Here is a 25,011-nt window from a genome sequence, read left to right as displayed (position 1 = left end):
AATATCAGTGAAACTATCTGGAGATGGGAGAAATTTCCAGAAGGACAACCACCATTGTGACACCCAACTGATCTGGGCTTAATGGCAGAGTGGGCAGACAGAACCCTAAGAGACACATGGAAGTCAACATGGTGTTTGCAAAAAAGCACCTAAAGGACTCTCAGGCGGTGAAAAACAAGATTCTCTGATAAAACCAAAATTGAACTGCCTGGCCTCAGTTTCAAGTGTCATGGCTGGAGGAATCAAGGTGTCCCCTGCACAACACCATTCCCTCAGTGAAACATGGTGGTGGAAGCATCATGATGTGGGGCTGGGGACTGGGAGACTAGACAGGGTTTAGGAAAAGCTGACTGGAGCAAAGTACAGAGACATCCTTAATGAAAACCTGCTCCACAGGACCTCAGACTGGGATGAAGGGTCATCTTCTAACAAGACAAAGCATAGACAACACAGGAATGGTTTAGGGTCAACTCTGGGAATATCTGTGAGTGGCCTAGATAGGACTCAGACTCTAGCACAAGCAAAAATCTCTGAAGTGACCTGAAAGAGCCATCCACTGATGGACTCCATCCAACTTGATAGAGCCTGAGAAGATGTGCAGAGAAGAATAGCAGAAAACCCCCAATCCAGGTGTGTGAAGCTTGTCATGTCAGACCCAAAAAGACACCAGGTGGGAATCGCTGCCAAAGGGGCTTCACCCAAGGTGTGAGGAAAGGGTCTAAACACTTGTGTCAATGTGAGATTTCATTTTTGTTTTTATTTTGGGGTATTGATTGTCACTTGATGAGGGAAAAAATGAATTTCAATGATTTTAGCGCAAGGCTGCAACACAACAAAATGTTGAAAAAGTGAAATTAGGGGTCTGAATACTTTGCTAAGGTGCTGTGAGTAGGCTCTCTTGAATGGTAGCAAAGAAAATCATTAGAACCAAAGTCCTCAGAAATAAAGAACAATCAAACATGCAAGCTGGTAGTGAATCAAGTGATGGTGCGATCAAAGGAAGCCATAATCCACACTTTTAACTTAATTTAAAAGTTCAACTCCAGTAAATGAAGACTGCGACACATAACAGCAATTTGTCCTGGGAAACACGGTTGCCAGAAGAAGCCGAAGTATTGCACAAAATGAAAGCCAAAGGTTGTGTATTTGAGACACCGGTGCAAATCTTTTGATCTGCTGCATTCACTGATGAACAACTGGAGCTTCCATGCAACCAACCTGGCTTCCTGGGTGTCACAGGGCAGTAAGCACACTGGCACAACCATGGATGGGCAGAGGGCAGGGCATGGCATCCTCAACCTCCATGCAGATGTCTGTATAGGGGTCCAGAAGGATCATGTTGGGAAGGGCCTGGTTTCTGTGCCGTTCCGCTACTATGTACACTTGCCCATTGACCGTGGCACAACCCATAAAAAACTTTTGGTCTAAACACTGCCCTTCCACCAGTGTCCACTCATCAGTGTCTATGTCCAGACGTAAGGCCTTACCTCCCACTAGGTAAAGGGCGCCATTCAGCATTGTGGCACAAAGGTCGTACCTGCAAAGGGAAAAGTCGACACATTAGGATTGATGGGCAGACTGGTTTCACTGCTCTGGCATTTTAGAGTTGTGACTTTTGTTGGGTTGTGCTAGTGAACTAACATTTTAGGAATGACAGAAGAACACCAACATCACACTGGAGCCTTAAGGGGCTCACAAATGAACGAGTCACTTGAGTAGTAGGAGACAATCCAGAACTGGGAACAGAGAAGGACAAAAAGAAACCCATGTTAACTCATCTTACTGTCATTCCTCCCTTCTTAAAAGATAAGTTCTGAATCTTTCAAGTTGAAGTTATTTCTTCACAAACATGGCACATATGCATTTGCCATGCCAAATTCAGAATTTATGTTCTGAAGTTAAGCACTTTCTAAAAATTCAACATTTTTGCCCACTCTACAATGGAGGATATGGGGCATGGAGGAAAAACTTAAAAACTTAACCAAATATGGCCATTTATAAAGCCAAGACATTCGATTATTAATCCACGTCTTGTAAGTTTTTGTTTTAGGTATTTGGTACATTTATTAATCCCCGAAGGGGAAAAAAATTGTCTTTTTGCATGACCTTTGGGGGTCAGAGCATAGTGTCAGCCATTGTACGGCACCCCTGGGGCAATTTTCAGGTTAAAGGCCTTGCTCAAGGGCCCAACTGAGTAGGATCTCTTCTTGAGTACACGATTTGAAACATCAACCTTCCAGATACCAGTGCAGATCCTTAGCCTCAGAGCCACCACTCCGCCTTACATTACAGATTACATTGTAAAATAGTTTAAACATCTCATTTTTAAACAGAAAAACACCAATATTATGAGATTCAGTCAATGGCCAGGCCCTTCCTGCGCATACCAGAACATGTTTTTGTTCTCGAAAGTTCAAATCATATTTGAATTTATGAAAGAATTCACATACAAAAATAGAAAATGTATCCTTACCACAAGAGAAATAGCACCAAGAATATGCAATAAAACGATTATTTCCAGATCCCTTTTGTTGTCACACGTTGGAAACATGGAGGACATGTTTTCTTATAGCAACCTTTTGCCACTTTATTTTTCCAGTGGTGCCCCAGAGCCTTCATTGTAAAGCACTATTGCGGGTTAGATAATTTTTTAAACTTATAGAAAACATTTACCTTCAGAATGCAATTTTATGGTGGCTCTCAAGCGACAAAAAAATTAAAGATGTGACGTGCACAATTAAACGCAGAGAATTAAACACGGTACAGACAATGAAACAAGGCGACACGCATATTCAAATGAGGTGGCCATGTGGTGCCATTCACAGTTAGTGATGTGCACAAAATTAAAGGTGTCGCGCTCAAGTGCATGGAAAGGGTAGGCACCGTGACAAAACAAATGGAAAACACTGATTGGTGGCAAGGTTTGTCTGTCAGCCTGAGGAAAGTTTCCAGTTAAGTAGCACGCTGAATGAGGTTACTATAGCACTCTTTTGTCAGTTAAATTATTGGCGATCACAATTCTTGGTGTAAGTACATCAGTGTCTATGTAAATAGGCGGCCACCCTTTTTCTTTAACCACATACAAGACTTGATTATTAGTTAAAAAAAACTTTGGTATAAGTTCGATATTTTTCATGTAAATGTTATTACTTTCCAAATAAGATGTATTTGCCATGCAAAATTGTAAAAAAAAAAATCGACTAAAGTAAACTGAGGTGCTCTCCGTTTGCCTGCTGTGCGGTGCTTAATAGTTTTGTTATAGCTGGATTAACTGGGGGTGTTACTTTGAACAACACCAATTTGTTAAAATTCTACACACCATTTTATTGTAATAACAACCACTAAAGGAATTTATTTGTAACCTAACGTGCTGCTCCGTGGTGAGTTTACTGTATCATTGGAGATGTTAAATAGCAAAAAAAACAGAAAATCGAGCCTCTTGTTCATCATCTATCTGTACTACCGATATATGCTCCGAGCGTCCATACGTTTGACAGTCCTGCATACTGCACAGTATCACTTGTTTGAGACATCAAGTGGTGCAGTGACTTGTAAAGAAAAATGCAACGTTTAAAAGTCAGCCCTAATTACGTAATTAAAAAAATCTAATGATCTAATGTTTATGAGACACTCATCTTTACAGTTGCTGCTTTCCGTCCTGTAAAGGGATATATCCTAAATGATTTACTTTCAAATAAGATACTTAAAATGTTATTAATATTATTATTGTTGAAGGATAAAAGTAACATATTGGTAATATTTCATTTTTATAAGTATTTTCCCCTTTTAATTCAAGTAAAAATACAGTTAGGTCCATAAATATTTGGACAGAGACAACTTTTTTCTAATTTTGGTTCTGTACATTACCACAATGAATTTTAAATGAAACAACTCAGATGCAGTTGAAGTGCAGACTTTCAGCTTTAATTCAGTGGGGTGAACAAAACAATCGCATAAACATGTGAGGCAACTAAAGTATTTTTTTAACACAATCCCTTCATTTCAGGGGCTCAAAAGTAATTGGACAAATGAAATAACTGGAAATCAAATGTTCATTTCTAATACTTGGTTGAAAACCCTTTGCTGGCAATGACAGCCTGAAGTCTTGAACTCATGGACATCACCAGATGCTGGGTTTCCTCCTTTTTAATGCTCTGCCAGGCCTTTACTGCAGCGGCTTTCAGTTGCTGTATGTTTATAGGCCTTTCTGTCAGAAGTTTAGTCTTCAACAAGTGAAATGCATGCTCAATTGGGTTAAGATCAGGTGACTGACTTGGCCATTCAAGAATTTTCCACTTCTTTGCTTTAATAAACTCCTGGGTTGCTTTGGCTGTATGTTTTGGGTCATTGTCCATCTGCATCATGAAACGCCACCCAATCAGTTTGACTGCATTTAGCTGGATTTGAGCAGACAGTATGTCTCTGAACACCTCAGAATTCATTCGGCTGCTTCTGTCCTATGTCACATCATCAATAAACACTAGTGTCCCAGTGCCACTGACAGCCATGCACACCCAGGCCATCACACTGCCTCCACCGTGTTTTACAGATGATGTGGTATGCTTTGGATAATGAGCTGTTCCACGTCTTCTCCATACTTTTTTCTTGCCATCATTCTGGTAGAGGTTGATCTTGGTTTCATCTGTCCAAAGAATGTTTTTCCAGAACTGTGCTGGCTTTTTTAGATGTTCTTTAGCAAAGTCCAATCTAGCCTTTCTATTCTTGAGGCTTATAAGTGGCTTGCACTTTGCAGTGCACTCTCTGTATTTACTTTCATGCAGTCTTCTCTTTATGGTAGACCTGGATATCGATACGCCTACCCCCTGGAGAGTGTTGTTCACTTGGTTGGCTGTTGTGAAGGGGTTTCTCTTCACCATGGAAATGATTCTGCGATCATCCACCACTGTTGTCTTCCGTGGACGTCCAGGAGTTTTTGCGTTGCTGAGTTCACCAGTGCTTGCTTTCTTTCTCAGGATGTACCAAACTGTAGATTTTGTCACTCGTAATATTGTAGCAATTTCTCAGATGGGTTTTTTCTGTTTTCGCAGCTTAAGGATGGCTTCTTTCACCTGCATGGAGAGCTCCTTTGACCGTATGTTGTCTGTTCACAGCAGAATCTTCCACATGCAAGCACCACACCTCCAATCAACTCCAGGCCTTTTATCTGCTTAATTGATAATGACATAACGACGGACTTGCCCACACCTGCCCATGAAACAGCCTTTGAGTCAATTGTCCAATTACTTTTGAGCCCCTGAAATGAAGGGATTGTGTTAAAAAAATGCTTTAGTTGCCTCACATTTTTATGCAATCGTTTTGTTCACCCCACTGAATTAAAGCTGAAAGTCTGCACTTCAACTGCATCTGAGTTGTTTCATTTAAAATTCATTGTGATAATGTACAGAACCAAAATTAGAAAAAAAGTTGTCTCTGTCCAAATATTTATGGACCTAACTGTATATATTAAATATCATTTAATATAAAATGTGGGGCGACACAGTGGCGCTGCTGCCTCGCAGTTAGGAGACCCGGGTTCACTTCCCGGGTCCTCCCTGTGTGGAGTTTCCATGTTCTCCCCGTGTCTGTGTGGGTTTCCTCCCACAGTAAAGACATGCAGGTTAGGTGCATTGGTGATCCTACATTGTCCCTAGTGTGTGCTTGGGGTGTGTGTGTGTGTGTGGGGGCTGGCGCCCTGCCCAGGGTTTGTTTCCTGCCTTGCGCCCTGTGTTGGCTGGGATTGGCTCCAGCAGACCCCAATAACCCTGTAGTTGGGATATAGCGGGTTGGATAATGGATGGATGGATAATATAAAATGCTTCAGACTTGATTTTTGTGGCAACCATAAAATTTTGCGTGGCAAATGCAGCATGTTTGGAAAGCAGTAACTTCGACTTGAAAAATACCAAACTTATCCTTTACCTTTGCCATTTCTGAGTCTGTGCCATGTGTGGTAGTTCAGAGTAATTACAATGTGTGGAGTCTGCACGGCGATTGTTGTTTTTTTAGTGCATTATTAGAAGCTTTTCAGCAAAAGTGAACTACAAAAATGGACTCACGCATATACGTTTGTAGGAAGCTACACTTTATTCTGGTTTTGTGTGTGCATGTAAATGCACTCACTGCAGGGCAGGGCCGTCTTACCAGCATCATAGGTACCAGGGCAAAGTAGTGCACTGTATTTACATACCAAAGCAGAAAAATACATTGGCATCAGAAACATCGTGGGTCCCTAGACTCCTGGGGCCCCTGGCCAGTGCCCATTGTGCCCATAAATTAAGATGGCTCTGTTGTGGGGCTCCAACTATCAAAAAGAAGTAAAACTGTCAGCCTTATAAAGGGGCATTTAAAATGAATGACCCTATTTGAGTTCAATTTTGGTAGTTTTCAACTTAAAAACATGTGGCTTATACTAAGTGATAGGAAAAACTGCCAGAGTTTAACGTCTGACCTTAAAATGTGTGCCCCTGCTTGCCTCACCACTGAAAACAAGGCAGAGTACAAATGCACCTTCTTCCATTTCTTATTTCATTTCAGCACACAAGTCAAACCTCCTCACTTTGTCCTCAGGGCTGGAGAGCTATCTTGTACCTTTTCCTCACCAGTTGCTTTCACAAACCACACCTCTCTGCCAGTGGAGGAATTCCCAGTTCACCAGTACCTTGCAGGTACTCCAGGAAAGCTTCTCTACATCTCTGCATCTTCTCTTGGGACACTCCAGGGGCTTATTCCCCTTTGCAGAGGCCCCTTACTTATGAAATCACAATCCAGTGTTTTTCTGAAATGAAGGATCACTGGTTGACATGTCTTTAAATTTCATGTTGCACTGTGATTACCAAATGTGACTTTGCAAACTCCAGCACAACAAATGCCTTCTGCTGTGACTCACCGTTTTATGCATTTGGCTGCCTGGGGTCAGAAAAGCCAAACATTTTTCCACCCACATAACAGGCAAAGCATGGATGGCTTTCCTGTAGCTCGGAGTAAAACACATTTTTGTAACCAGAATTAAACTAATTTGAAAACAAGGACATTCTTTTTGAATTCCCAATTTGTGAGTCATGGAAAGCAGCAGGAATCATCACTCACTTTTCCAGCATTCATCCTGTTAAACCTGGACATAAAGTGGACCGCCTGTCACAAGCAGACTGGAGAAGTCCCACATACAGTCGGGCCGGCCCAGAGCATTAAACAAAATGTGACGAGAACAGGCCATTCAGCCCCAGCAAAGCTCGCCAGTCCTATCCACTTAATTAATCCAAAATAACATCAAGGTGAGTTATGATGGTCCCTAAAGTCCTATGATCCCCCCACCCCCCACAGCACAATCCTAATCCACACGTCTGTAGTTCTCTGTGTGAATAAAAACTTTAAAATGTTTTTGCAAAACTTACCCTTAACAAGTTTCCAACTGTGTCCCAGTGTTCTTGATAAATTCATTTTAAGCTCCATTAGACCGATTCCCTGCATAATTTTAAACAAGTCAATCATGTCTCCTCTTCATGTCTATTTGCTTAATCTGAAAAGGTTCAACGCCATCAGTCTCTCCTCACGCATCTTACCTTGAAGTCCTATTTGGCCAAGGTACTCTTCTCTGGATTTTCTCTAGCACTGTTATGTCTCCTTTTTTTTTTGGCCCTTCAACACATCTTGGGTGTTTTCCTAGTGGGTTAGACACCACCTGATGGAAGATGTCCTAACTAGACACCCAAAACCACCTCAGTGCTCCATGTGGAGTTGCCATTTATGGTGAACGCTACCAAGACAAAGGGTGCAATTCCAGCTGGGTGACAGTCAAAAATGGAAAACGCAGACCTGGAGACGTGGAGTGAGGCATTCTCGTCTAAACAGGGCATTAAAAACATTGGAGAATATGGAAACCCTGCATAGAAATGTGGCTTCCGATTGTGAAAGCATGTCATAAACTCATCCTCATTATTAATTGTTTTTCAGGTCCTGATGGAAAATATTCAGAAAATCATCACATTCGGTACATCACAACTTTGAACCTAAAGAAAACTAAGTTGGAAATTAGGGGGCCATGATGAGATCTTTATGACTTTCTCCCAGGCGTGGACTGGGTCTCAAAACCGGCCCAGGCATCCTTCAACGAGTGAGGTGACGAGGTTGACCCACTTGGCCCATTATTCTTTGTAATTTTCTTAAAATTTGTGATGATTACGTGGCTCACTACTTGCTATGAGCCTATGATATGAACTCTATCTAAACTGTTGCCAAACTTAATCTGTACACTGTTGCTTAGACACAACTTAAAATTTGACAACATGCTTAGAAATAAAATTTAATGAAAAATAAACATTTAGTAAATGGCTTACACATTATTCGAGTACATGTCAAATGTCAATGTCATGTCTAAGTGCCAGTACCCTAGTAGGCTAGTAGCTGCTCATTTACAATTAAATAAATTATAATCGAGGTTATAATAAAAAAACTTCACATGCTTGAAATGTTCCATTAACTTAACGATAAACTATAAATGTATCGTCCTAATGTGAAAAATTCCTATCCTGTGCTTTATAACTTTATTTCATCATACTAATAATCGCAGCTGAAACCCACTAATTATCACTCATGCCGACAACCAAAGAACAATAAAACGCATAATACATAATCTAAACTAATTATTAGTACTGAAGAATTTAAATACTAGATATGAGATAAAATAAATTGCAATAATGTATATGCTAACCGAAATGTAGCCTGTATTGGCAAAAGGCAGTTTTGACCAAATTTTTCGCTGCAACATTGTGTACTGACAACTAAAACAACTTGGTGACATAATACGGTATATTATATAGGACTATATAAATCACAGTACCGGACAGATAATGTTTAGTAGTTTAGAAAATTAATTTTAATGTCAAACAGTAACCAGTACATAAAATGTATTTCATGAAGCAGCCAGCCCATGACCAGACCAGAATCCGTGGCCCACTGGGCATTGCCCAAATGCCCTAATGGCCAGTCCGCCCCTGCTTTCTCCTCTCCTGAGGATATATGATTGTTTTAAGATTTTAAAATCTATTTAATTTAATTCAGGGTGGTCCAGGGTCAGTCCCACAGCATCAAGTCTGGATGGTGCGCTAGTCTGCTCCAGGGCACAATCACCCATTTAGATTCACCAATCTACCTAACCTATAAGTCTGGGGGAACTGAGAGGGAGATACCAGGCATGGGATCTGAACATAGCATACTGGATCTATTACGCTAGGGCTTACCCAAAATTCTACAATACATGAGGACTGACACAACAAATTGCGTTTTCCACTGACATGTTGTGGGCCAGATTGGGCACAGGACACCCTCACTCACCCCAGGCCAGTTGAAGTCATCAGTTAACCTAATCTGTATTCTTTGGGGTCCACACTGGAGACACAAGAGTTTCTGTTAAGAAGGCTGGCGTCCCGATTCATTAAAAAAAAAAAGGCGCGCAGCCTCACTTTGCCTCATCCGGAAGTCATTCTTTTTTTTTTTCTCCCGCTTACGAGGCGATAAGGCAGGACGTCGTTTCGCAGTACAGTGTGCTGATTATTAATGTGTTTAGGGTTTATATTATGGAGTGAGATCTCTGTCAAAAGTAGGTCGTCATAATTTAAGTCAATTTTACATTTCACACGTGTCGATTGCGCTTGCTTCTGAAAATTACGGTAAGTGTTCTTTTCACTTCAAGTTCACAGGGGATGCCACACTGTAAAACGGTAAAAAGAATGTAAATGGTGAAAGTAAAATGCCTTTTCGGAAAAAAAGGAAAGTTACCTTATGTTCTACTGAAAATTACCTGTATATCTTAAACAATACTTTTGATTATTTTTTACAGCCAAATTCTGTAAAATCAATATATTTCAAAATATGCTAAATACATTTACTGATACATTAGAGTTACATTGAAAAAAGCGCTGTTAATTTTATAGTGTAAAACTGTCAAATAGCGAAGGTAAACAACTAAAATATAAAACGGTAAAGCACTGTTTCAGTAACACCGGTTACGATATTTGCATAAGGATACGCCCCCTTTTACCGTATTGTTCCTGGTGAACCGCATACCTTTGAACAGGAGGGAAAAAAACTTAAAGCACAGTTAGCAGACTTATTTTTCCCTGCGTGCTGCAGGTTTTTTGAGGTTATGGAAGCTGATTTATGGTGGGTTGTTTTCGATAAGCTGGCACACCTGTAAGACACCATACACCACAAAAGCAAACTTTATTTCTCCACCAGACAATGTGCCATAACTTCCTAAATTCTTTTCAATGTATATAATTAAATGATACATGTTTGCTATTGGTTGTTGTTACTTTAGTGATGCGAAATGTGTACTAGTGTTTGATCCTGACAATACTTTCTAATGGTTTATTGATTGGCATATTTATTATACTTCATGGATTCCAGGTTATGGTTAAATGTTCACTGCTGTTGGAATGTGTTGTAATGAAAAAAGTTATTTACTACAAAGTTATACATAGACCTAAAAATATTGTCACCTTATTTTTAACGGTAAAATTCTGGCAAGCCAAAAAACAGTGCATATGCCAAAAAAATCTGACTCATAAAACCTGCCATATGCACATTTCCTTTATAAATCACAAATGTCTTGTAAATGTACCAAAGTGAACACACCTCAAACTCCGTCTAGTTGCCACCCTAAAACATCCATATGTGGACTATGCTAATCAGCCTCATACATATGCAATCACAGTGCTGTAGAACTTCATTGGCTGCAGGGGTCGAGTCCTATACTGCGCTCCACAACTGAGAGCACAAGATCATACGTTGCATTATAACAACAATAACATTTATTTATATAGCACATTTTCATACAAATAATGTAGCTCAAAGTGCTTTACATAATGAAGAAAGAGAAAAAAAAAAAACAAAATAAGAATTAAAATAAGAGAACACTAATTAACATTGAATAAAAATATAGCACCTCTCTTCTGCGTTCTAGGGGTCGGGGAAAGGCATAAGATGTCAGTGCCAGTGTCTCAGCAGATACCAACTACCATATAAACTCGCAGATAAATTCTCCCACGGATAAGTCGGGACTTGATTTTACAGTACAATGTCTGGTATTTTATAATGTCGGTCGTATAAGTCGAATGCGGAAAACTCACGCTATTAATACAAGAGATTATGATATGCTAACGGCCACCTAAGAGAGGAATCACGGGACACGCTGCCTTTTTTTTCTAAGTGGGTGCACCAATGCGCTGTATCAGCGGGTGCTCCTACCCTCTCTCTCTCTCTCTCTCTCTCTCTCTCTCTCTCTCTCTCTCTCTCTCTCTCTCACCTATGTGTCAAAAGGCAGGACCTGTTAAAGCCCATTGCAGCACTCCTTGTGTGATTTTGGGCAATACAAAAATAAATTGTATTATATTGTACTTTGGCTCAGAATAAATACATCATTGGTTGTCCCTGGCCACTGAGCCACGGTGTATGTCAGTCTCATCTTGGCATCACAAATGACTTGTGCCATCAAAATCACATCCTGCCCACATCCCACTCAGCATCAATGGTTTAGATGTGGAGACTGTTAGGAGTACCAAGGTCCTCCGTGTGCACATAACTGCAGAACTTACGTGGACACATAACACCTCATCACTAATCAAGAAAACCCAGCAGAGACTACACTTCCTGAGGCGGCTGAAGCAAGCAAGTCTTCCCCCTTCCATCCTCACCATGTTCTACAGTGGCACCATTGAGAGTGTTCTGACCAGCTGCATCACTGTCTGGTATGGCAACTGCAACATATCCGACCGCAAGTGCCAGCAAAGGATAGTGAAGACAGCAGAGAACATTATTGGGATGCCTCTCCCTTCACTACAGGACATATTTTACAAACGCAGTGTCCGCAAGGCCTGCAGCATTGTGCAGGACCCCTTACACCCCTCACATGGACTTTTCACACTTCTGCCATCCAAGAGAAGATACTGCAGCATCAGAGCCAGATCTGCCAGGCTGCAGGAGAGTTTTTACCCCCCAAGCTGTTAGACTCCTTAACACCATGCTGCCACCTGGGATCTTCCACACGGCCTCAACCACCTCTAAAAACAGAACTTTCATACATGTGAGTCACTGTCCTGCAAAGACGAGTATGCATGTAAAAAAAGAACTGAAAATCTCATACTGACCCCTAAGTATTTTGACATTCTTGATATCCTGCTGTGAAACATTCTGATCTGTCATTGTTTACACGTCTTAAACAACTATTATCATACACTGATAATTTCTGTATTATCTATATCTATTATTTATTATATTACTTATCTTACACATCAATATTGCTGCTACTTCTTTGTCTTGTCTTTACACAATGTCTTGTCTTGTTTGTGTTTTAATTTTAAATTTAAATTTTAATTCTATTTTAAAATTTATTCTTTGCACGTCATTTTGTTACACTGTGGACCCTGAGCTTCGCAATTTCGTCTATCTGTATACTTGTATATGGTTGAGATGACAATAAAGTTCACTTTGACACTTGACACTTTGACTTCATTCTCGCTATGTGTCCATCTTACTATGAGTGCAGTCAATTGCTCCGATTATGTTAGGAGACCTGAACATTGCTGCAAATTGACTTTTAATGTTGGCAAAAACATGTTATGCTTTATGCATGTGCATTAACACAATACAACATCTAGAGGTAGTGCCTCGCTGGTCAGTTAATGACTTCCAGCACAGCGGGCATCATGGCTGTGATATTCCTGACCTGTCAGCCAGTTCACTGAGAAGTGATAACAGGTAGCTGATATAAACAGATGTAAAACCACAATAGTTTTTCAGTGCAAATATTTAGCATTGGCCCTCTTGAAATGTAACATTTAATATGCATCACATTCATCACTTTTGAGGTATAATACGTTTGTCACGTACCTGCACATTATAATAACAGCTTGGTGACATGAACTATTATGCGTGCAAGTCATAATTTAGCTGGTTTGGCTGCATTTCCTTGCTTGATCAAAGGTTATGTAATTTCCCAGTTTCTTCAAAATGTTGTCTACGGATAGGTCAGAGTTACTGTAAATATACACATGATTTCCCGTCAAGTTCTCTTTTATAAATTCCAACGTTTGTGTCAGAAGTTGTATACGCACATTTTGGGCTTATTTTGTGCATACACAAGTTTTATACATCTGACCCCCAAAGTTCTAAAGTAGCCCCTGGTTAATCAGAACCCTACTTATAACCGAAGTGTAAACCATAGGAAAACAATATAGGAATAGGTGAAAATGATCATCAGCTTCTCTAATTATTAAACAACCAGTAACGGTACACTGCACCATAACGTGCAGAATACACTTGACTTGAGCATTCATAGATTTCCTACTCTTTCTCTGTACGTTTAGCATTCATTTGCTCTGAGGCTGATGCGGTTGTTGCTTCCTGAGCAGCTCTTCTTTTCTCCACCCTAGCGGCCCGCTTCTTCTTTTCTTTCGTGAGCATCTTTTCACGTTAAAACTGACTAAGTCAGTGTTTGTGTTGCAATTATTTAGTACGTTTTCCTTAATTTTTCACTTAAGCTGGCACTTAAATAATTCTTGAGGCAGATTGAAGACTTAAGATATGAAGAGGTAGGGGAAGTGACGGCAAAGGTGGTAGGGATGAGAAAAGCACCCATACACATGAGCCACACGGCCGCCCTGCTGCCCGCTGCAGACAGTTGATTCTACAATAAAATAAAAATAAAGAGTCATAAAAATCATCACCCCGAAAGCGGACAGTAGAGGTCACGTAGTATATGTGTACCAAATTTCAGATCAATAGATCAAACGATTTGCGAGCTACAGGTGATTTAAAATCCTGGACAGACAAACAGACAGCCACGGTAGCGTATTATATAAGAAGATACAATTAGCTTGTGCCAATTTTGAAATGTTGAGCACTTCAGAGCTGCCTATCTGCTAGTCACATCACAGCTCTTCCATGACATCTCTAGTTAGCCTACCGTGGAAATGGGGAGTAGGAGACAACATCCCACTGGTCCTGGTCTACACGAAACCGCTGGATGCCTTTGTACACGTCTCCATTTTCATCTAGGCCACAAGCTACATAAATGGTGGAGTCCAGGCTAGTGGCTGCTGCCCTCTCCACGGCCTGGATGAGAGGACTGGCACTCTCCCAGCTCTCAGCGCCTAGCTGAAAACTCTCCACATCTGTGATGGGTCCACTATCCATGCTGCCTCCCAGTATGAAGAGTTGGTCTTTAATGCCCACTGCGCAGTGGCTGTGCCTGGACTTCTTGAAGGAGGGCCCTTCTGTCCAACGCCCCTCTCTGCAGAGAAACATAAGCACCCAGTCCACGCTGTACCACACCACCTCGTCCAGAAAGTAACCGCCTGTCACCACGATGGCATTCCCTGGAGAATGAGAAATATATCAGATATCTAGAAATATGAGAGAGTGATTTACACATTGCCACCTGGCAGTCTTAGGAATGGGTCACTGAGTAGACCTAAGAGCACACTTGCCACCCACCCTCAGACAGATATGGCCATTTGCTGTAGCTGGTGAAATCAGAAGGCCAGCTCTGACATAGGGATGGCTATACAGCAGACACCAAAGGGCTCTGGATTAATTAATGGTGCCAAGCTTGAGGTCCATACCGACCATAAAATGATTCTAGCCCACTTTTTCCTTATTGGCAATGCTAATGAAGAAACAAGCTTTCAAATTTAAGGTGGAGGGATGAAGCACATGTATGGCCACAAGGCCATGCAAGTGACACCGTGTAGCACTTTAAAGGTTCACTGCCCACCCAGCTTTGAGTATTTGAAGATTTTTTTTTTTGGTGAAGCTTGAGCACTGGGGTAGTCTAAATGTCCAACGTCTGCCCCTAACTCACTTCTTGTGAGGGAGCCTTACAGTGACAGACACATTGGTCTAATTGCCCCCTAAGATTGTTCAGCAGACAGGAGCGCTCATTACCTACGGCTGCCACAGCGTATTGCGTCAGATTCCGGCGCTGCAGTGGGGCACATGGCTGCCACATGCCGCTACGTGGGTGAAACTGAAATAAATGCTGCTTTTCTTGATCATGGCGACCACCCAGCACATACAATGTTTCATGTGCTCGATTTCGACGAGCCACTGGTCTGGGCAGAGTCCAGCTTGGAGGTGGGTTGGCATCCAGCTTGCAGATGAGTTTGGCACGGGGATCAGAACCACGGACGCTGCTCAACAATTCCCCCACATAAGAGATGCTCAGACACTCGGGCCGCACCAGACCAGCCAGCTCCAGGAAGTCTTTTTCGCGGCTAGGGTCATGTGCCACCCACCTGAGAACCACTTCAAAGGCCAGGTCCTCCCGTGGAAGCCAGAGTTGGTTACTGGACAGCAGCTCCGCCACATTTTCCTTCGGGAGATACACAAAGTCCTCTTCACAGGCCAGAGCCGGGAGGTGTGTGAGCACCACGCCTCTTGCCGCCTGGTACAGCTCCATACAGCCCAAATGCCAGGCATATGCCATCATGCCCAAGCAGTTGCTAATGTACAGCTCCCGCTCTAGAAACTTGCAGCACAGCAGCCTGGCTCTTTCCATCTGTAGGTAGTTGGCAGCTTCTAAAATGGACAGCACATTGTCTTGGTTCAGAGTGAGCTTTGATGTCTCCGCAAAGTCCATCAGCTGCTGGAATTCCTCCAAGCCAACTCCTTGAATTTCAATGTGGTGCTGCCTGCTCTCCCGACTGCCACCGTAAAAGAGAGCCCGGAAGTAAGGGCTGATGTTGGCTAGTGCTTCCCGGTGGACACTAAAGGACTTACAACCCACTTGCAGGAAGACAGGGTCGTCCCCTCCGTCATCAGGTGGAGGGCTCCTTGCCTTGTCCATCTGCGCAGTGTTAGAGCCTGGGCATGCTCCCTCACCTAAATCCATGTTAGAAGAAACTGACTTCTTGTGCCAGGAAACTGCTCAGTTGTGTCCTGCAAGATATATTTAGAACCCATCCCAAACACTCCGACCGCCACAGTCAACTGGCAGAGAGCTGGGTATTCTGGGTAGCCTGGATCTAATATTAGCCGCTCTGAACTCAGTACAGAGAAAGCTCAAACCAAGGGCTTATTTGAATGCATTTCTCATATATTCACAAAGTGGCTTTGCTCTTCAAGTAATAGTCTGCTCAGAGCTGTCTGCATCATATGTATATATAAAAGTGTGTGTGTGTGTGAGTGGGCAACTTGCTGGTTAATATCCTGGACTACAAAACACAGAGATGATGGTTCAGTACTTACTGTGAGACATTCTGCCGGGCAGATATGACAGGCTTCAGACCAACACTTTCTCACTACTTGGGACTTCTGTGGCTCTTTGGTAGTTGTGTCATCAGGAATAAGTACAAGTATATCCACAAATATCCCGATACACTGAACATGGTCCAAATGACTTCTTAGAAAGCAGAAAAAAAAGTCTGATAAGCAATGGGGGGAAAAAAACAAAAACATTTTTTGGAATGTATTGGTCAGGGTCAACATTAGCTTGAGGCCTCAAAAGTGACAATGAGTAGGTAGGAAAGAAGAAAACATGAGCATGGACAACCCTACAGAAAACAGTTAAGATCCCAGCATCTGACGTGAAATTTAGGGTCTCACACAATCCACTTCTGCACCAGAAGTGATAATGTGCACATCCCAGGCCAAGTTACCCAGAGGAGAAAATAGATTAGATAGATACAGTGGTGTGAAAAACTATTTGCCCCCTTCCTGATTTCTTATTCTTTTGCATGTTTGTCACACAAAATGTTTCTGATCATCAAACACATTTAACCATTAGTCAAATATAACACAAGTAAACACAAAATGCAGTTTTTAAATGATGGTTTTTATTATTTAGGGAGAAAAAAAATCCAAACCTACATGGCCCTGTGTGAAAAAGTAATTGCCCCATTGTTAAAAAATAACCTAACTGTGGTGTATCACACCTGAGTTCAATTTCCGTAGCCACCCCCAGGCCTGATTACTGCCACACCTGTTTCAATCAAGAAATCACTTAAATAGGAGCTGCCTGACACAGAGAAGTAGACCAAAAGCACCTCAAAAGCTAGACATCATGCCAAGATCCAAAGAAATTCAGGAACAAATGAGAACAGAAGTAATTGAGATCTATCAGTCTGGTAAAGGTTATAAAGCCATTTCTAAAGCTTTGGGACTCCAGCGAACCACTGTGAGAGCCATTATCCACAAATGGCAAAAACATGGAACAGTGGTGAACCTTCCCAGGAGTGGCCGGCCGACCAAAATTACCCCAAGAGCGCAGAGACGACTCATCCGAGAGGTCATAAAAGACCCCAGGACAACGTCTAAAGAACGGCAGGCCTCACTTGCCTCAATTAAGGTCAGTGTTCACGACTCCACCATAAGAAAGAGACTGGGCAAAAACGGCCTGCATGGCAGATTTCCAAGACGCAAACCACTGTTAAGCAAAAAGAACATTAGGGCTCGTCTCAATTTTGCTAAGAAACATCTCAATGATTGCCAAGACTTTTGGGAAAATACCTTGTGGACTGATGAGACAAAAGTTGAACTTTTTGGAAGGCAAATGTCCCGTTACATCTGGCGTAAAAGGAACACAGCATTTCAGAAAAAGAACATCATACCAACAGTAAAATATGGTGGTGGTAGTGTGATGGTCTGGGGTTGTTTTGCTGCTTCAGGACCTGGAAGGCTTGCTGTGATAGATGGAACCATGAATTCTACTGTCTACCAAAAAATCCTGAAGGAGAATGGCCGGCCATCTGTTCGTCAACTCAAGCTGAAGCGATCTTGGGTGCTGCAACAGGACATGACCCAAAACACACCAGCAAATCCACCTCTGAATGGCTGAAGAAAAACAAAATGAAGACTTTGGAGTGGCCTAGTCAAAGTCCTGACCTGAATCCAATTGAGATGCTATGGCATGACCTTAAAAAGGCGGTTCATGCTAGAAAACCCTCAAATAAAGCTGAATTACAACAATTTTGCAAAGATGAGTGGGCCAAAATTCCTCCAGAGCGCTGTAAAAGACTCATTGCAAGTTATCGCAAACGCTTGATTGCAGTTATTGCTGCTAAGGGTGGCCCAACCAGTTATTAGGTTCAGGGGGCAATTACTTTTTCACACAGGGCCATGTAAGTTTGGATTTTTTTTTCTCCCTAAATAATAAAAACCACCATTTACAAACTGCATTTTGTGTTTACTTGTGTTATATTTGACTAATGGTTAAATGTGTTTGATGATCAGAAACATTTTGTGTGACAAACATGCAAAAGAATAAGAAATCAGGAAGGGGGCAAATAGTTTTTCACACCACTGTAGGTAGATAGATAGATAGATACTTTATTAATCCCAATGGGAAATTCACATTCTTCAGCAGCAGCATACTGATACAATAAATAATATTAAATTAAAGAATAATAATGCAGGTGAAAAACAGACAATAACTATGTATAATGTTAAATGTTAACGTTTACCCCCCCGGGTGGAATTAAAGAGTCGCATAGTTTGGGGGAGGAACGATCTCCTCAATCTGTCAGTGGAGAAGGACAGTGACAGCAGTCTGTCGCTGAAGCTGCTCTTCTGTCTGGAGATGATACTATTAAGTGGATGTAGTGGATTCTCCATAATTGATAGGAGCCTGCTGAACGCCCTTCGCTCTGCCACAGATGTTAAACTGTCCAGCTCCATGCCAACAATAGAGCTTGCCTTCCTCACCAGTTTGTCCAGGCGTGAGGCGTCTTTCCTCTTAATGCTGCCTCCCCAGCACACCACTGCGTAGAAGAGGGCGCTCGCCACAACTGTCTGATAGAACATCTGCAGCATCTTATTGCAGATGTTGAAGGACGCCAGCCTTCTAAGGAAGTATAACCGGCTCTGTCCTTTCTTGCACAGCGCATCAGTATTGGCAGTCCAGTCTAATTTATCATCCAGCTGCACTCCCAGATATTTATAGGTCTGCACCATCTGCACACAGTCATCTTTGATGATCACTGGGTCTATAAGAGGTCTGGGCCTCCTAAAATCCACCACCAGCTCCTTGGTTTAGCAGTGTGATCAGCGAACTTTTGCACATGGCAGGACTCCGACTTGTATTGGAAGTCCAATGTATATAGGCTGAACAGGACCGGAGAAAGTACAGTCCCCTGTGGCACTCCTGTGTTGCTGACCACAATGTCAGACGCGCAGTTCCCAAGACGCACATACTGAGGTCTGTCTTTAAGATAGTCCACGATCCATGCCACTAGGTATGAATCTAAGCCCATCTCTGTCAGCTTGTCCCTAAGGAGCAGAGGTTGGATTGTGTTGAAGGCGCTAGAGAAGTCTAGAAACATAATTCTTACAGCACCACTGCCTCTGTCCAAGTGAGAGAGGGATCGGTGTAGCATATAGATGATGGCATCCTCCGCTCCCACCTTCTCCTGATATGCAAACTGCAGAGGGTCAAGGGCGTGTTGAACCTGTGGCCTAAGGTGGTGAAGCAGCAGCCTCTCCATGGTCTTCATCACGTGATGTCAGAGCAACAGGCCGAAAGTAATTCAGCTCACTAGGACGTGATACCTTTGGGACTGGGGTGATACAAGATGTTTTCCAAAGCCTCGGGACTCTCCCCTGTTCCAGGCTCAGGTTGAAGATGCGCTGTAGAGGATCCCCCAGCTCCGATGCACAGACCTTCAGCAGTCGTGGCGATACTCCATCTGGACCCACTGCTTTGCTGGCACGAAGTCTCCTCAGCTCTCTGCTCACTTGCGCTGTTGTAATTATGGGTGGGGATGTCTTTCCTATGCTGGTATCAGCAGAAGGATGTGTGGAGGGTGCAATACTCCGAGGTGAGAGTGAGAGTGGGTTAGGGTGGTCAAATCTGTTAAAGAAGTTGTTCATTTGGTTTGCGCTCTTCACGTCTCTCTCGATGGTGGTACCCCGCTTCGAGCTGCAGCCAGTGATGATTTTCATCCCATCCCACACTTCCTTCATGCTGTTATTCTGCAACTTCTGCTCCAGCTTTCTCCTGTACTGCTCCTTCGCTGGACTCGGAGTTCCTTCTGCACGCGCTTGAGCTCATGCTGATCACCGTCTTTAAAAGCCCTTTTCTTCTGGTTCAAAAGGCCCTTGATGTCACTTGTAATCCATGGCTTGTTGTTAGCATAGCAGCGTACTGTTCTTACTGGAACTACAATGTCCATACAGAAGTTGATGTAGTCAGTAGTCAGTCAGTAGTGCAGTCAACAACTTCCTCAATGTTCTCACTCAAAATAACTGACCTTATGGGACTGTGGGGGGTTGGGGGGGTTAGTGGTTGGGGAACCCATGGGCATCAAACGAGAAAAAAAAAAAGTGAGGTTTCACCCCACAATCAATTAACAGCAAAGGTTTGTATTTACTATATTTGATGAGATATTAGGATGGAAAATGGAATATTTGAGCTCCAAAAATCAAAGTTCAGGACCTGACCCAAGCACCCTGTTAGCTTTCATGCTACTTAAGTTGGACTGTGTCTCCTTCACAAGTCACACATGCTTTGTGGTTAAAAGTGTTCAGGAAAAGCACTTCAGCCTCCAAGGCTCTTTCTATATTGGGGGACAAGCTAATACTGGAAATGTCTCAACTGTTAGCCTTGATTCACACACACATCCTGCTCAACATTCACTCAGCACAGATAAGCTCAAATATCTCAAAAGTGGCCAAAACTAGCTACCTCGACTTCTATAACTTACAAGGTGCTAGAAGCCATTCTGCTCACGTGGTGTGTCTGCCAGGATTCACTTACATGTTGATCCATCTTCAGATTGCTGTCGCTGAGGTATTCTGAAGTGTCTCCTTGTCAGGGGATGCATAGAACCGCGACTCCTGATGGGCTTTCATATCCCGCTGGCAACTTTTCAAAGGGCTACACAGTCTGGCAGAAGCCAAAGGCTTTTCACTACCCCTGAGAATACAATACCTAAATGGATACAGTCCACTTTATTAACACTCATCAGTCATTGCTAAATGTCAGTAACCAACAGAACAACTTGAGCAAAACAATACTCAAACTGTTTCAATCATTACTTCTATTTACTCGAAGAAGAAACCAAGGTTAAATGTTAGATATGAAAACATACAACCTAAACAATTCAAATTAGGGTCACACAGGAAACTTCGTATCAGTTGGATGTAGCATTGGCTGTTGCAGTCTGTTTTCTTAAACCAGGAGTGATGGTTGGGAGCAAAAGAGTGGTGTGTAGGGGGCACGGTCTGAGTGGTCACCTCTTTGGCAGTTGACACCGAAATTTCAGATTTTTGTCTTTGAGAATTCTTTTCCCTGGCTGGGTTTGATTTGTGTCTTGCACCCGATGCCCTGGTGGATTAGGTAAATTTGATAGTGAATGAATAGATGGACATTTGTTTAAAAAAATAAATAAAATCAAGGCAACTGATGCTAATGCAGAGTTGGGATTTATAGCAATTTAAAAAACTTGATTTGTTTTTACATTATCTAAATGTACATAATGCTCTGTTGAGCAAGGTACACAGTGAACTTGTCCACAACATGCAATGTATCTGTTCTGCTGCACAAATACATTGAATACAAATTAATAGTTTAAACAGGACATTTTTAATACTGTACATTTTCAAGTATGCTCTATTGCATAAAATTACTTATGAAAATTATATTGCAAAACACTAAGTGGTCACAGGGTAATGTAGCTGAACATTGTTGTTCACACCAACCCAGTCCTTGGAGGGAAGACTGCTGCAGTTAACGGTTCACTGCTTTCTCACTAACTCGCCACAGACTACACAATGAGCATAAAAAGTAGTCAGCTGGGTTTAAAAAAATGTTTTGAATACAAACCCAGAACTGGATATAATTAGAAAGGTATTGTGTGGAAGCACTTCAAGTGTAGCACAGCCAGTAACAACAAGTGCATGATTAAATGAAGGCAGTCGGGATTGTGGAGATCAACTAAAGGGAAAGAACCTGACAAATTGAAAAATATATTTAATTTCACAAAGATATCTACAGAGGAGTTGAGGACTGCGACACACTAGAAAAACAAAATCCTATCAGAAGATAAAATGGCAGGCAAAGGTAGTCAAGAAAATTTTACTTTGCATCTGTGGAAAGCAGCCTTCTTTTTTCAACTCTTACTGATTAAAATTTAAAAAGTACAAAGATACACCTTTATTAAATTAGGATTTTTTACCAGGTTGTATTAATCACTTCCCTTTACAAGGTACTGAAAACCAATTTCTCAAACTAAAAACTGGGGCAAGTCACCAATAAAAACCAAATAGTCAAAATTTTTGAGAAAAAAAAAAAACCCTTGACCTTCACCAATTGTCCCCTCCCTACCAGAATGTGACTAATTTACTTGTTTTTATCTGTTTACTATAAATAGTTTAGTGATGTAAACAGCATCTAGCAAAAAAGGCCATACAGCCTTAGTCAAGGAAGCACTACATTTATCATAAGTCGTGTGCCAACTGTTGGGCATCTGCAGCCAGCATAAATTTGCTTTTTTTTTTTTTTTTTTTATATAAATACAAAGTAAATAAACCCTGAATTAGATTACTGGGGTAGGTAATGGAAAAAATGAATGGAAGTCAAATGAACTGTTAATTACAAATTAGGGACATTTTCAGCAAACAAGAAACAGTTGAATCTTAAAAACAGAAGCACATTACATCAACATCTAAAACCAGCCCATTCATTTTCAAACATACTTAGTCCAACTTAGGGTTGTGAGGTCATCATCAGATCACCCCAGCATCACTCAGTGCAAAAAAGGAACCGGACCTATCCATCCATCCTCTTCCGCTTATCTTCCCTCTCCCCGGCCACTTCTTCTAGCTCTTCCGGGAGAATCCCGAGGCGTTCCCAGGCCAGCCGGGAGACATAGTCCCTCCAGCGTGTCCTGGGTCTTCCCCAGGGCCTCCTCCCGGTTGGACGTGCCTGGAACACCTCACCAGGGAGGCGTCCAGGAGGCATCCTGATCAGATGCCCGAGCCACCTCATCTGACTCCTCTCGATGCGGAACCAGACCTAGACAGGCTGTAACACTACCAGCACAAGGTGTGCACACCCACTGCCACTCACACCAGTTTAGAGTGACCAATGTGGGATATGGCCGGTCATTCATCCCGGCCAATACCCCCAGGCCGCCAGATGGAGCCCTCCCTGCAGCATGGAGGTGCCCAGAATGCCAGCAGGGAATCATGGACATTGGAGTTTTCCTTCAGAGCCCTGCTGGATACCATGGGGGCCACAAGAGGACACTGCAGGGAGGCATAAGGATTTTTATGTGCGCTATAACCCGAAGTACGTTCTAGTCACAGCGACAAAAGAAATGACGTACTTCCGGGATGAAGAAGAGTTTTCACCTGACCAGTCCATGTGATAATCTAGCACTTCCGGAAGGATCAGAAGCACTTCCAGGTCAAGGACTATAAAGGACTGTGGGAGATCCCAGACAGGTGAGCGGAGTCGGGAGGAAGGGTGACAACGCATCTGGGTGTGGAGGATTGATTATTGTGTATCGATTTATTTATGAGTATCGAGGAGTGGAGGGTGCTTGGTGCACATTATTGTCCAAATAAAATAAGTTATTGGACTTTTATCTGGTGTCTAGCGTTTGATCCGAGGGTTTAAGGGGACGACAGCGCCCCCTGTCACACCAATTAATCTACCTGAAGGACAACCCACAAAACAACTGAAATGGTAGAACGGCTCTGCAGAACCCTAAACAGTAGATTTAGGTAAATGAATTAGCCCCTAATACTGTAATTTAGAAATGTGTTTTATGAAATGGGTTTTATGACCATAAAGCTGCATTCTAGTATCTGTGCACTAATATAGTAAACTGCCATTTTGGAATTTACAAATAATGTTCTGCTCAGGAATATCTATGTTCATAAATTAAAATCAGTTTATTCAAAACGTTTTAGTGGTACTGCAGTTTCTAAATTAAGCAATTTATTCTGGTTTAAAAGGACAGAAGCGCCCATCATACATATAATTCAGGTGAGGCACAGTACCATGCACAAGGTGTTTGTAAGATTAAGGATGCTGAAATGCAGAAGTCTAATAGAATGCTTGCAGGGAAAGTATCACAGAGAAAGTGACTGAGCCAGTAAGGAGATGAAAACTAAAAATGAGCAGGAACAGGAAAAAAAAAAAAAAAAAAAACACACACACACACACACCCACTGAGGAATACATATATTGTATATCAGCATGTATAGATTGAGAAATTATTGGATATTTCAAAAAAAGGAAACATGCATTGGCACCACAGGAAAGCTAGCAAAATGTATGAATTAGTGCAACTTCCACTGTTGTCATAGTCCCCCAACAGAGACTGCAATTAAAGTGTACACAATGCAGGAATGAAAACAAAAATGTGCATGGCCTCTTAAAGGACCAAATACCTGCAAAAAGTCACCCAAATCAACTTGATGGAAGGAAACCAGAAGGTGCAGAGGAACTCTATTGGTCATGTTTCAGAAATCCACTCTAGGTATTTGAAAAATTGGTTAACAGATGGATTTGCAATTTTTCATTAATATTTTAGATTTTACAGTTTCATGTTCAAAGCCAGATGCGAGCCATTTTATCATCTAGTTTGAATGGCTTTCAATAAACTTTTTCCATTTGATTCATTAAAAAACTGAGGATGTCATTCCTCCGGGAATCCTAAGCTTAATTCTTCCCATTTAGTAAACATTACAATAAAACTCTTGCATCACTTATTTATAAATCATATTATCAAGCGCAAAAGGCAAAATGCAGGGTTAATTCTGATGTTCTGTACCAAAAGCTAAACTACTAGATAAAATTGCAGTAAGTTACCTAATTTAAGACAAATCCTAAATTAAACTGTTGTTTAACATATAAAAGGATTTTCCACAAAAAAAAAAAAAAAAAACACCCCTCCAAAATTCAGTTATGGCCAGATTAATGTTGGGGTTTACTTCCAAAATGGCAGTAAATAGTTCAATTCTGAAGTCTATGCAATGTAATTAAGAACTTGGTAATTGATGACCAAAGCT

The 25,011-nt window shown here is 41.8% G+C and overlaps 1 protein-coding gene across 1 annotated transcript; it reads right to left on the bottom strand.

The window, feature by feature from the left end:
- Nucleotides 1-998: 998 nt before the first annotated feature.
- Nucleotides 999-16,038, bottom strand: LOC114663160 (kelch-like protein 23). The gene is made up of 3 exons (XM_028816911.2): nucleotides 14,941-16,038; nucleotides 13,961-14,372; nucleotides 999-1,537 (listed from the first exon to the last, which is right to left on the bottom strand). The coding sequence occupies exons 1-3, from the start codon at nucleotides 15,884-15,886 to the stop codon at nucleotides 1,234-1,236; spliced, it is 1,662 nt and encodes a 553-aa protein (XP_028672744.2). The 5' UTR covers nucleotides 15,887-16,038; the 3' UTR covers nucleotides 999-1,233.
- Between the last annotated feature and the right edge of the window lie 8,973 nt (nucleotides 16,039-25,011).

The sequence above is a fragment of the Erpetoichthys calabaricus genome, chromosome 12 (genome assembly GCF_900747795.2).
Source record: "Erpetoichthys calabaricus chromosome 12, fErpCal1.3, whole genome shotgun sequence".
Lineage (NCBI taxonomy): Eukaryota > Metazoa > Chordata > Cladistia > Polypteriformes > Polypteridae > Erpetoichthys > Erpetoichthys calabaricus.
This window is presented reverse-complemented; position numbering and strand designations above follow the sequence as displayed.

Coding starts and splice junctions, on each gene's coding strand:
- LOC114663160 (XM_028816911.2), bottom strand. CDS start 15,886: ATGGATTTAGGTGAGGGAGCATGCCCAGGCTCTAACACTGCGCAGATG. Junction 14,373..14,940: donor ATACGCTGTGGCAGCCGTAG/GTAATGAGCGCT, acceptor CTCATTCTCCAG/GGAATGCCATCGTGGTGACA. Junction 1,538..13,960: donor TCCTACTCCCCATTTCCACG/GTAGGCTAACTA, acceptor TTCCCTTTGCAG/GTACGACCTTTGTGCCACAA.